The sequence below is a fragment of the Topomyia yanbarensis genome, chromosome 1 (assembly GCF_030247195.1).
Source record: "Topomyia yanbarensis strain Yona2022 chromosome 1, ASM3024719v1, whole genome shotgun sequence".
In the NCBI taxonomy this organism is placed as follows: Eukaryota; Metazoa; Arthropoda; class Insecta; order Diptera; family Culicidae; genus Topomyia; species Topomyia yanbarensis.
Genome location: NC_080670.1, coordinates 128,407,514 through 128,420,072, shown reverse-complemented (window position 1 = coordinate 128,420,072; position 12,559 = coordinate 128,407,514). Strand labels below are relative to the sequence as shown.

Sequence of the window (12,559 nt, the reverse complement as noted above, 5' to 3'; positions counted from 1 at the left end):
CGATGTCGTTTTCACGCTGCCAGATTGGGCAGTCTACGCTGATTGTTGAGTGATTTTGCTTGCAATTTGCGCACTTAGCTGGCCTTTGACAGTTATCTCCATGGTACTGTTCACTACAATTTGCACACACTTTTTGTTGTTTACAGTCTTTCCCCAAGTGGCCATACTGCATACATTGAAAGCAGCGCATCGGTCGTGGGTAATACGGCCGCGTTACTACGTTTTGGAAACCAACTTTGATGTCTTGTGGCATTATGGCCTTTGAAATTGTCAAAATAAAAGTCGAGGTTTTAACCATACTATCCCCTTGTTTACGCATGATTCTATAGACCGTTGTGACTCCTTGGTCTCGCAGATTTTCCAAGATCACTTCATCATTTTCATCCTGTAGATCCCGACAAGTGATAACAACTCGGCACGTATTCAGGCTCCCATGCTCAGCAACTGCGATATTTATATCGTTCGACATGCGTTGAAGATTCAACAGTTTTTCAGCTTGTTTGTCTGTTTTCGTGTGAACCAACAATTTGCCGTCTTTGATTCGTTTCACGTTGGTCACCTCGCCACAGCAATTTCTGATGACCTTGTCAATCAGAAACGGTGAAACTTTTTCCAACGTTTGGCCTTCGTCCTTGCGTTGGATGACAAGGTAGCGTCCTTCAGTTCGTTGGGGTATCAAACCTAACGCTGGGAACCCCCTTCCACTCATCGCAGGAACTCCGCCACTGCCGCCGTGAGGCGACATGGCCCTACTCGCTTTTGCTCACTTTGTGTGATCGCTTTTTATCCGTCTGTTTGTGTTATTTCGTTGCCTTTCTATTCACTTGCGTGGTGTCGCTCAACAGTCGGGATGCTCCGTGCTTTGTTGTGGTGAACAAAGCACCTTAGCGTAGAATTGAACTGGCTTTATTTCGTCTCCAGGCACTTTTTTCCACTTCACTCCAATTCGATGTGATGAATTTGTTGATTATCTATCGCGTGGGAAAATTTCCCGCGGATACACAAACTAACACTATAGAAAAATCGTTATCTTAATCCGGCACAATAACCGCGTCGACGCACTGTTTATATCCCGAACTCGAATGAATTTAAAAATTTAAAAATTTAAAAATTTTAAAATTTTAAAATTTTAAAATTTTAAAATTTTAAAATTTAAAAATTTAAAATTTTTAAATTTTAAAATTCTAAAATTTTATAATTTTAAAATTCAAAAATTTAAAAATTTGAAAATTTAAAAGTTTAAAAATTTAAAAATTTTAAGATTTAAAATTTTTAAAATTTTAAAATTTCAAAATTTTAAAATTTTAAAATTTTAAAATTTTAAAATTTTAAAATTTTAAAATTTTAAAATTTTAAAATTTTAAAATAAAAAAAAACTTTAAAATTTAAAAATTTAAAAATTCAAAAATTTAAAAATTTAAAAATTTAAAAATTTAAAAATTTAAAAATTTAAAAATTTAAAAATTTAAAAATTTAAAAATTTAAAAATTTAAAAATTTAAAAATTTAAAAATTTAAAAATTTAAAAATTTAAAAATTTAAAAATTTAAAAATTTAAAAATTTAAAAATTTAAAAATTTAAAAATTTAAAAATTTAAAAATTTAAAAATTTAAAAATTTAAAAATTTAAAAATTTAAAAATTTAAAAATTTAAAAATTTAAAAATTTAAAAATTTAAAAATTTAAAAATTTAAAAATTTAAAAATTTAAAAATTTAAAATTTTAAAATTTAAAATTTTAAAATTTTAAAATTTTAAAATTTTAAAATTTTAAAATTTAAAAATTTAAAAATTTAAAAATTTAAAAATTTAAAAATTTAAAAATTTAAAAACTTAAAAATTTAAAATTTAAAAATTTAAAAATTTAAAAATTTAAAAATTTAAAAATTTAAAAATTTAAAAATTTAAAAATTTAAAAATTTAAAAATTTAAAAATTTAAAAATTTAAAAATTTAAAAATTTAAAAATTTAAAAATTTAAAAATTTAAAAATTTAAAAATTTAAAAATTTAAAAATTTAAAAATTTAAAAATTTAAAAATTTAAAAATTTAAAAATTTAAAAATTTAAAAATTTAAAAATTTAAATATTCAAAAATTTAAAAATTTAAAAATTTAAAAATTTAAAAATTTAAAAATTTAAAAATTTAAAAATTTAAAAATTTAAAAATTTAAAAATTTAAAAATTTAAAAATTTAAAAATTTAAAAATTTAAAAATTTAAAAATTTAAAAATTTAAAAATTTAAAAATTTAAAAATTTAAAAATTTAAAAATTTAAAAATTTAAAAATTTAAAAATTTAAAAATTTAAAAATTTAAAAATTTAAAAATTTAAAAATTTAAAAATTTAAAAATTTAAAAATTTAAAAATTTAAAAATTTAAAAATTTAAAAATTTAAAAATTTAAAAATTTAAAAATTTAAAAATTTAAAAATTTAAAAATTTAAAAATTTAAAAATTTAAAAATTTAAAAATTTAAAAATTTAAAAATTTAAAAATTTAAAAATTTAAAAATTTAAAAATTTAAAAATTTAAAAATTTAAAAATTTAAAAATTTAAAAATTTAAAAATTTAAAAATTTAAAAATTTAAAAATTTAAAAATTTAAAAATTTAAAAATTTAAAAATTTAAAAATTTAAAAATTTAAAAATTTAAAAATTTAAAAATTTAAAAATTTAAAAATTTAAAAATTTAAAAATTTAAAAATTTAAAAATTTAAAAATTTAAAAATTTAAAAATTTAAAAATTTAAAAATTTAAAAATTTAAAAATTTAAAAATTTAAAAATTTAAAAATTTAAAAATTTAAAAATTTAAAAATTTAAAAATTTAAAAATTTAAAAATTTAAAAATTTAAAAATTTAAAAATTTAAAAATTTAAAAATTTAAAAATTTAAAAATTTAAAAATTTAAAAATTTAAAAATTTAAAAATTTAAAAATTTAAAAATTTAAAAATTTAAAAATTTAAAAATTTAAAAATTTAAAAATTTAAAAATTTAAAAATTTAAAAATTTAAAAATTTAAAAATTTAAAAATTTAAAAATTTAAAAATTTAAAAATTTAAAAATTTAAAAATTTAAAAATTTAAAAATTTAAAAATTTAAAAATTTAAAAATTTAAAAATTTAAAAATTTAAAAATTTAAAAATTTAAAAATTTAAAAATTTAAAAATTTAAAAATTTAAAAATTTAAAAATTTAAAAATTTAAAAATTTAAAAATTTAAAAATTTAAAAATTTAAAAATTTAAAAATTTAAAAATTTAAAAATTTAAAAATTTAAAAATTTAAAAATTTAAAAATTTAAAAATTTAAAAATTTAAAAATTTAAAAATTTAAAAATTTAAAAATTTAAAAATTTAAAAATTTAAAAATTTAAAAATTTAAAAATTTAAAAATTTAAAAGTTTAAAAGTTTAAAAATTTAAAAATTTAAAAATTTAAAAATTTAAAAATTTAAAAATTTAAAAATTTAAAAATTTAAAAATTTAAAAATTTAAAAATTTCAAAATTTCAAAATTTCAAAATTTCAAAATTTCAAAATTTCAAAATTTCAAAATTTCAAAATTTCAAAATTTCAAAATTTCAAAATTTCAAAATTTCAAAATTTCAAAATTTCAAAATTTCAAAATTTCAAAATTTCAAAATTTCAAAATTTCAAAATTTCAAAATTTCAAAATTTCAAAATTTCAAAATTTCAAAATTTCAAAATTTCAAAATTTCAAAATTTCAAAATTTCAAAATTTAAAAATTTAAAAATTTAAAAATTTAAAAATTTAAAAATTTAAAAATTTAAAAATTTAAAAATTTAAAAATTTAAAAATTTAAAAATTTAAAAATTTGAAAATTTAAAAATTTAAAAATTTAAAAATTTAAAAATTTAAAAATTTAAAAATTTAAAAATTTAAAAATTTAAAAATTTAAAAATTTAAAAATTTAAAAATTTAAAAATTTAAAAATTTAAAAATTTAAAAATTTAAAAATTTAAAAATTTAAAAATTTAAAAATTTAAAAATTTAAAAATTTAAAAATTTAAAAATTTAAAAATTTAAAAATTTAAAAATTCAAAAATTTAAAAATTTAAAAATTTAAAAATTTAAAAATTTAAAAATTTAAAAATTTAAAAATTTAAAAATTTAAAAATTTAAAAATTTAAAAATTTAAAAATTTAAAAATTTAAAAATTTAAAAATTTAAAAATTTAAAAATTTAAAAATTTAAAAATTTAAAAATTTAAAAATTTAAAAATTTAAAAATTTAAAAATTTAAAAATTTAAAAATTTAAAAATTTAAAAATTTAAAAATTTAAAAATTTAAAAATTTAAAAATTTAAAAATTTAAAAATTTAAAAATTTAAAAATTTAAAAATTTAAAAATTTAAAAATTTAAAAATTTAAAAATTTAAAAATTTAAAAATTTAAAAATTTAAAAATTTAAAAATTTAAAAATTTAAAAATTTAAAAATTTAAAAATTTAAAAATTTAAAAATTTAAAAATTTAAAAATTTAAAAATTTAAAAATTTAAAAATTTAAAAATTTAAAAATTTAAAAATTTAAAAATTTAAAAATTTAAAAATTTAAAAATTTAAAAATTTAAAAATTTAAAAATTTAAAAATTTAAAAATTTAAAAATTTAAAAATTTAAAAATTTAAAAATTTAAAAATTTAAAAATTTAAAAATTTAAAAATTTAAAAATTTAAAAATTTAAAAATTTAAAAATTTAAAAATTTAAAAATTTAAAAATTTAAAAATTTAAAAATTTAAAAATTTAAAAATTTAAAAATTTAAAAATTTAAAAATTTAAAAATTTAAAAATTTAAAAATTTAAAAATTTAAAAATTTAAAAATTTAAAAATTTAAAAATTTAAAAATTTAAAAATTTAAAAATTTAAAAATTTAAAAATTTAAAAATTTAAAAATTTAAAAATTTAAAAATTTAAAAATTTAAAAATTTAAAAAATTAAAAATTTAAAAATTTAAAAATTTAAAAATTTAAAAATTTAAAAATTTAAAAATTTAAAAATTTAAAAATTTAAAATTTTAAAATTTAAAAATTCAAAGATTTAAAAATTTAAAAATTTAAAAAATTAAAGATTTAAAAATTTAAAAATTTAAAAATTTAAAAATTTAAAAATTTAAAAATTTAAAAATTTAAAAATTTAAAAATTTAAAAATTTAAAAATTTAAAAATTTAAAAATTTAAAAATTTAAAAATTTAAAAATTTAAAAATTTAAAAATTTAAAAATTTAAAAATTTAAAAATTTAAAAATTTAAAAATTTAAAAATTTAAAAATTTAAAAATTTAAAAATTTAAAAATTTAAAAATTTAAAAATTTAAAAATTTAAAAATTTAAAAATTTAAAAATTTAAAAATTTAAAAATTTAAAAATTTAAAAATTTAAAAATTTAAAAATTTAAAAATTTAAAAATTTAAAAATTTAAAAATTTAAAAATTTAAAAATTTAAAAATTTAAAAATTTAAAAATTTAAAAATTTAAAAATTTAAAAATTTAAAAATTTAAAAATTTAAAAATTTAAAAATTTAAAAATTTAAAAATTTAAAAATTTAAAAATTTAAAAATTTAAAAATTTAAAAATTTAAAAATTTAAAAATTTAAAAATTTAAAAATTTAAAAATTTAAAAATTTAAAAATTTAAAAATTTAAAAATTTAAAAATTTAAAAATTTAAAAATTTAAAAATTTAAAAATTTAAAAATTTAAAAATTTAAAAATTTAAAAATTTAAAAGTTTAAAAATTTAAAAGTTTAAAAATTTAAAAATTTAAAAATTTAAAAATCTAAAAATTTAAAAATTTAAAAATTTAAAAATTTAAAAATTTAAAAATTTAAAAATTTAAATATTTAAAAATTTAAATATTTAAAAATTTAAAAATTTAAAAATTTAAAAATTTAAAAATTTAAAAATTTAAAAATTTAAAAATTTAAAAATTTAAAAATTTAAAAATTTAAAAATTTAAAAATTTAAAAATTTAAAAATTTAAAAATTTAAAAATTTAAAAATTTTAAAATTTAAAAATTTAAAAATTTAAAAATTTAAAAATTTAAAAATTTAAAAATTTAAAAATTTAAAAATTTAAAAATTTAAAAATTTAAAAATTTAAAAATTTAAAAATTTAAAAATTTAAAAATTTAAAAATTTAAAAATTTAAAAATTTAAAAATTTAAAAATTTAAAAATTTAAAAATTTAAAAATTTAAAAATTCAAAAATTTAAAAATTTAAAAATTTAAAAATTTAAAAATTTAAAAATTTAAAAATTTAAAAATTTAAAAATTTAAAAATTTAAAAATTTAAAAATTTAAAAATTTAAAAATTTAAAAATTTAAAAATTTAAAAATTTAAAAATTTAAAAATTTAAAAATTTAAAAATTTAAAAATTTAAAAATTTAAAAATTTAAAAATTTAAAAATTTAAAAATTTAAAAATTTAAAAATTTAAAAATTTAAAAATTTAAAAATTTAAAAATTTAAAAATTTAAAAATTTAAAAATTTAAAAATATAAAAATTTAAAAATTTAAAAATATAAAAATATAAAAATTTAAAAATTTAAAAATTTAAAAATTTAAAAATTTAAAAATTTAAAAATTTAAAAATTTAAAAATTTAAAAATTTAAAAATTTAAAAATTTAAAAATTTAAAAATTTAAAAATTTAAAAATTTAAAAATTTAAAAATTTAAAAATTTAAAAATTTAAAAATTTAAAAATTTAAAAATTTAAAAATTTAAAAATTTAAAAATTTAAAAATTTAAAAATTTAAAAATTTAAAAATTTAAAAATTTAAAAATTCAAAAATTTAAAAATTTAAAAATTTAAAAATTTAAAAATTTAAAAATTTAAAAATTTAAAAATTTAAAAATTTAAAAATTTAAAAATTTAAAAATTTAAAAATTTTAAAATTTTAAAATTTTAAAATTTTAAAATTTTAAAATTTTAAAATTTAAAAATTTAAATATTTAAATATTTAAAAATTTAAAAATTTAAAAATTTAAAAATTTAAAAATTTAAAAATTTAAAAATTTAAAAATTTAAAAATTTAAAAATTTAAAAATTTAAAAATTTAAAAATTTAAAAATTTAAAAATTTAAAAATTTAAAAATTTAAAAATTTAAAAATTTAAAAATTTAAAAATTTAAAAATTTAAAAATTTAAAAATTTAAAAATTTAAAAATTTAAAAATTTAAAAATTTAAAAATTTAAAAATTTAAAAATTTAAAAATTTAAAAATTTAAAAATTTAAAAATTTAAAAATTTAAAAATTTAAAAATTTAAAAATTTAAAAATTTAAAAATTTAAAAATTTAAAAATTTAAAAATTTAAAAATTTAAAAATTTAAAAATTTAAAAATTTAAAAATTTAAAAATTTAAAAATTTAAAAATTTAAAAATTTAAAAATTTAAAAATTCAAAAATTTAAAAATTTAAAAATTTAAAAATTTAAAAATTTAAAAATTTAAAAATTTAAAAATTTAAAAATTTAAAAATTTAAAAATTTAAAAATTTAAAAATTTAAAAATTTAAAAATTTAAAAATTTAAAAATTTAAAAATTTAAAAATTTAAAAATTTAAAAATTTAAAAATTTAAAAATTTAAAAATTTAAAAATTTAAAAATTTAAAAATTTAAAAATTTAAAAATTTAAAAATTTAAAAATTTAAAAATTTAAAAATTTAAAAATTTAAAAATTTAAATTTTTTTTTTTTGTCTTTATTTAGGACCCTTTAACTGTTGTCATTCGGGTCCTTCGAGTATTCGGTTTGAAACGTATTTACATGTCATTGAATCTAAATTTTTCCGTAGATATTTGCTTCTTTAAGGTATTGTATCACTTTCTTTGATCTCTCGTAGTTTAATCTTCTTCTAATCACTGTATCACCACTAATTACACTAAACCCACATCTGTTGTCTTTTTTGGAACCATCGGTATATATTTCGCTGTGTACACTGTATTTCAAACTTTTCTTTTCGACGAATAACTTTTTTGTCTCTGTAGCACTGGCACCACGCTGCGCTGCTGCTAGTAGGCTTGTATCGGTAGGAATTGCTTTCCTCTCCCATGGGGCACTTGTTGGACGAACATACATTACAAGCGAAATATATACTGAAATCTAATTCTGCTAATATTCTGCTTCCTCGTTCTCTTGCTGTACATTGTACTGAAGGTTCGTTTCCAGCCCAGAGTTCTCCTGAGCTAGGTTCGCTGCTGCCCGCTGAAGATTCTGTGTAGTCGTTATCAGTAATGGTGTTGGTTATTTGCTCGTTGCTCTGCATTGCTGCTTTCCTAGCTGCGTACAATGCAGTTCTTTGATCGATGAACGTTCTTAAACTAGCAATCCCAGTTTCTGCCTGTAAGCTTGCAATAGGACTTGTATGAAATGCACCGCATATGGCTCTTAATCCTCGATTATGAACTGTTTCCAGTCGTTTTAGTTTACGATCATCGGCTGCTGAACTGATAGGGGCTGCATATAACAGTTTTTCTAGAACTGTTGATCGATATAGCTTTATCAGAGTTGTTCTGTCTCCTCCCCATTCTCTGGCTGCCACGCTTCGAATGAATTGAACACGTTGTAGACATACGGCTCGCAGTTCTTCGATGTGCTTATCGAACTTCAGCCACTCGTCGAAGATGACACCGAGGCATTTGTGTGTAGTTTTCCTGGTGATGTTTTTTCCATTTAAATTTAGTGTGTTGTTTACCAGAGGTTTCCGAGATTTAGCACCTCTAAAATTTATCGTGGCGCATTTTTCGGCTGATATCGTAAACCCAGTTTTTTCTTCCCAAACTTTGATCCTGTCCATAGCTGCCTGCAGTTGTGCTTCAACTTGTTTTGCATCCTCCCCACTTGCGATCAAGACGACATCGTCTGCGTAGATCAGGCATGTTATATTCGTTGGAAGAAACTTTGTAATGGTGTCAATCGCTATCAGGAAAAGTGTAACACTCAGTACTGACCCTTGACATAAACCAGTTTCCATTTGCTTCTCTGAGGATAGTTTACCATTAACTGATACTTTGAACAATCTTTTTTTCAGCATCTTGTCTAGGAATCGTAGCATATTTCCCCCTATGCCGAAGTTCGACAGGCGATTCAAAATCAATCTCCTCCAAGTAGTATCGTATGCCTTATGTATGTCCAAGAATACCGCTTGTACACTGTGTTTCCTTTTGAGTGCATCTCGAATTATTTCCTCGAACGTCGCTAGGTGATCTGTTGTGGTTTTTCCTTTCCTAAAGGCATATTGGTGTTTGTATAGGAGGTTTCTCGATTCAATTATGTGAATCAGCCTGTTGTTGACCGTTCTCTCAAAAATTTTACCCAAACAGCTGTTCAAATAGATCGGTCTGTAATTATTCGGGTTAGATCTTGGCCCCTTTCCCTTGTAAATCGGGATCACTACTGATTTCATCCAGTCAGCAGGATAGATGGATTCTATCCATAGTTGGTTAAACGCTTCCAGCAGTATTTTTTTGCAGTCGTGGGGGAGATGGGTTAGCATAGCATAATGTATGTCATCATGTCCGGGAGATGTCCCTCTGAGTCCCTCAAGTGCTTCACCCAGTTCGTATAACTGGAATTCCAAATTGTGATCTGCATTATCTTCGGGGATTTCAAGGGGGGTAGCTTCGCTTCTTGCTTTCTGTGTTTGGAATTCTAAGTTGTACGCGGCGTTGCTGGATGTTTTCTGGAATGCGTTCCCCAGGGCCTCAGCGATTTCTTGGTCGTCTGTTGTTATTGTGCCTTCTGCGCTGATTGCACTGACTCGAATGTTTGTTCTTTTCCCTTGGATCTGCCGGTATCTATTCCACATTTCCTTGACTGGGGTCTGCACGTTGAAACTGTTTGCAATCTCACTCCATCCTTCCTTCTTTGATCTGTTCACTGTGTTCCTAGCTCGTATTCTCGCCTTCCTGAACTCATCTAACAGTCGTTCTTTATCGTGTGGGGCTGCAGTCGTCGATCTCAATTTCCTGAGTGCTTTTCTCCGCGACTTGATGGCTGACGCAACTTCCTCGTTCCACCAAGGTACCGATTTTCTTCCAGGCTGACCGTTGGTTTTGGGTATCGCAATTTCAGCAGCTTTAAGTATTTGCTGTGAGATATGCTCTATTTGGTTCGTTACATCTGATTCTCTGTTGAAGCTAACTGAAGCTTGGTACAATTGCCAGTCAGCCTTTTCTATCTTCCACCTAGTTCTGCATTGTTGCGGTTGGAATGAACCTGGGAATGTGATCCACATAGGCATGTGATCACTTCCGTGGGTATACTGTGATACAGACCAGTCAAGATAACCGGCTAGCTCCTCAGAGCAGCAGGATAAATCTATCGCGGAAAAGGATCCTGTTGCATGGTGGATGTGGGTGTTTTCTCCATTATTCAGCACTACTAGCTCGCATTTATCGATCACTTCTTCTATTACCTGACCACGAGAACTAACACTATTCGAGCCCCACAAAGGGTGGTGGGCGTTTATGTCTCCGACAATCAGAAGGGGTTTAGGGATCTGTTCTATCAAGTTGATTAGTTCTGTTTCACTTATATCGTCTCTGGGTGGCAAATAAATATTCAAAATGTTGCAATTTAGTGGGGGACCTACCTTTATCACTACTGCTTCGAGTTGGGATGCCACTACTATCTCTTCACTATCAATTCCAATCTTCACTGCTGTGATTACACCACCTGCTGCTCTTCTGCCACCAACACGCTGACGATGGTATATCGAATATCCGTTGATTTTTGCTTGATGGTCCGTCGAACACATGCTTTCTTGAAGACATATGACAAGAGGGTTCTTCTCGCTAATGATGATCTCTAGTTCTGCTTTTCCGGTTCTGAGGCCTTGGATGTTCCAAGACATCATGGTGTGGTTTATTTCTTCGCTCATTTTGTCAGTTCTATGCATAGTTGTAGGATACATTTTTACTCGTCGTCCATTTCCTCTCCTCTGCTCTGCTGTGCAACCTTTCTCGGACGACCACGGCCTCTTTTTGTAATTCTGATACCAGATTTTGCTCGTAAGCTTAGTTGAGATGTTAGGTTTGGTTCAGAACAGTCGCTGCTAATAATGTCCTCGTAGAATTTTTTTGTTTTCTTCGCTTGTGGGGATGAGTTACTTTCTGCCATTTGTGTAACTTTCCCCGGTAGGTCCAATTCGCTGGATTGTATAGACGTTGTTGCTATGGGTTCGGGTGTTTTTTCTCTCAACTCGTGTGTGGTTTTATCGCAAGTACATTTGCATTTGCAGTTACTGGTATTGACACTAGCTGCAGTTTTCGCGGCTATATCTGCGTATTTTTCTTGGGGCGGTTCACTTTGCTCTACTAATCTTCTTGCTTCGTAAAAGGGTATGTTTTGATCTATTCTCAATCGGACTATCTTGGTTTCTTTTATCCATACAGGACATTGCGGGCTGATGGACTCATGTGCGCCCTCACAGTTCACGCATTTTTGGGTTTTCCTACAATCGTCGCCATGGTGCTTGTCTCCACAGTTTGCACAAGTTTTTTCTCGTTTGCAATGCTTTCCGAGGTGTCCAAAGGCGAGGCACTGGAAGCATCTCATCGGGCGGGGGTAGTACGGTCTCGTTGGTACCACAATGAACCCTATCTTTATCTCTGGTGGTGGTATTGATATGGACAAGGTTAATATTATTGACGAAGTTTCCACTAGCTCGCCATCTACCTTTCTTTTAATTCGATCAAGCTTTATAACTTTTTGGGGACGCAATTCTTCCAAAATTTCATCATCCTTCATGTAGAGGAGATCTTTGCATGAGATGACAATTCGGCTTAAGTTCAGCGTATTGTGTTCAGTGACTGATACATTTATTCCTTCCGTAAGAGTTTTCAATTTCTCTAGTTGGTTAGCTTGTTTACCAGTCTTAGTTTGCACCAATATTTTGCCGTCCCTAATACGTTTGATACTGGCAACGTCTCCACAACAATTCCTGATGGCTTTATCGATCAGAAAAGGGGAAAGCTTTTCCAGTGTTTGTGCTTGGTCCGTACGCTCAACTACGAGGTACCGTCCATCTTTGCACTGAGGAAGTAACCCTAGTGCCGGGAAGCTTCTCCCGTTGAACATCGGGCCGCCGCTACTGCCGCCGCCGTGGGGAGACATTTTCTACCTAAAACACTCGCTTGTTGTTATTTAGTATCCACTTTTACTCGGAATATATCTTTCCGCGTGTATTAGTGTGTTTCTCGTGCACTGTTATCACTCGGTATTAAACAATCCGTTCTTCGCGAAAAACTAACAATTCGACCGATACTTTTACAAAATTCCACTTTCCCGGTGTAACTTCAGATCAAACTAATCTTCTGACACTGTTTGCACTGCTATTTTGCCTGGTTTACTACCAAAAAACGGTAATTTTATACGGAGCTAATTGCGCGCGGTAATTGATAACAATAACCCGAACACTCGAATCTTTTAAAAATTTAAAAGTTTAAAAATTTAAAAATTTTAAAATTTTAAAATTTTAAAATTTTAAAATTTAAAAAATTTAAAAATTTAAAAATTTAAAAATTTAAAAAAATTTAAAAATTTA

At 20.6% G+C, this 12,559-nt stretch overlaps 1 protein-coding gene across 1 annotated transcript; it reads right to left on the bottom strand.

Annotated features, from left to right (window-relative positions):
• Window positions 1–10,929: 10,929 nt before the first annotated feature.
• On the bottom strand, window positions 10,930–12,129 carry LOC131675916 (uncharacterized). The gene has a single exon (XM_058955044.1). The coding sequence runs from the start codon at window positions 12,127–12,129 to the stop codon at window positions 10,930–10,932; it is 1,200 nt and encodes a 399-aa protein (XP_058811027.1).
• Window positions 12,130–12,559: the final 430 nt, after the last annotated feature.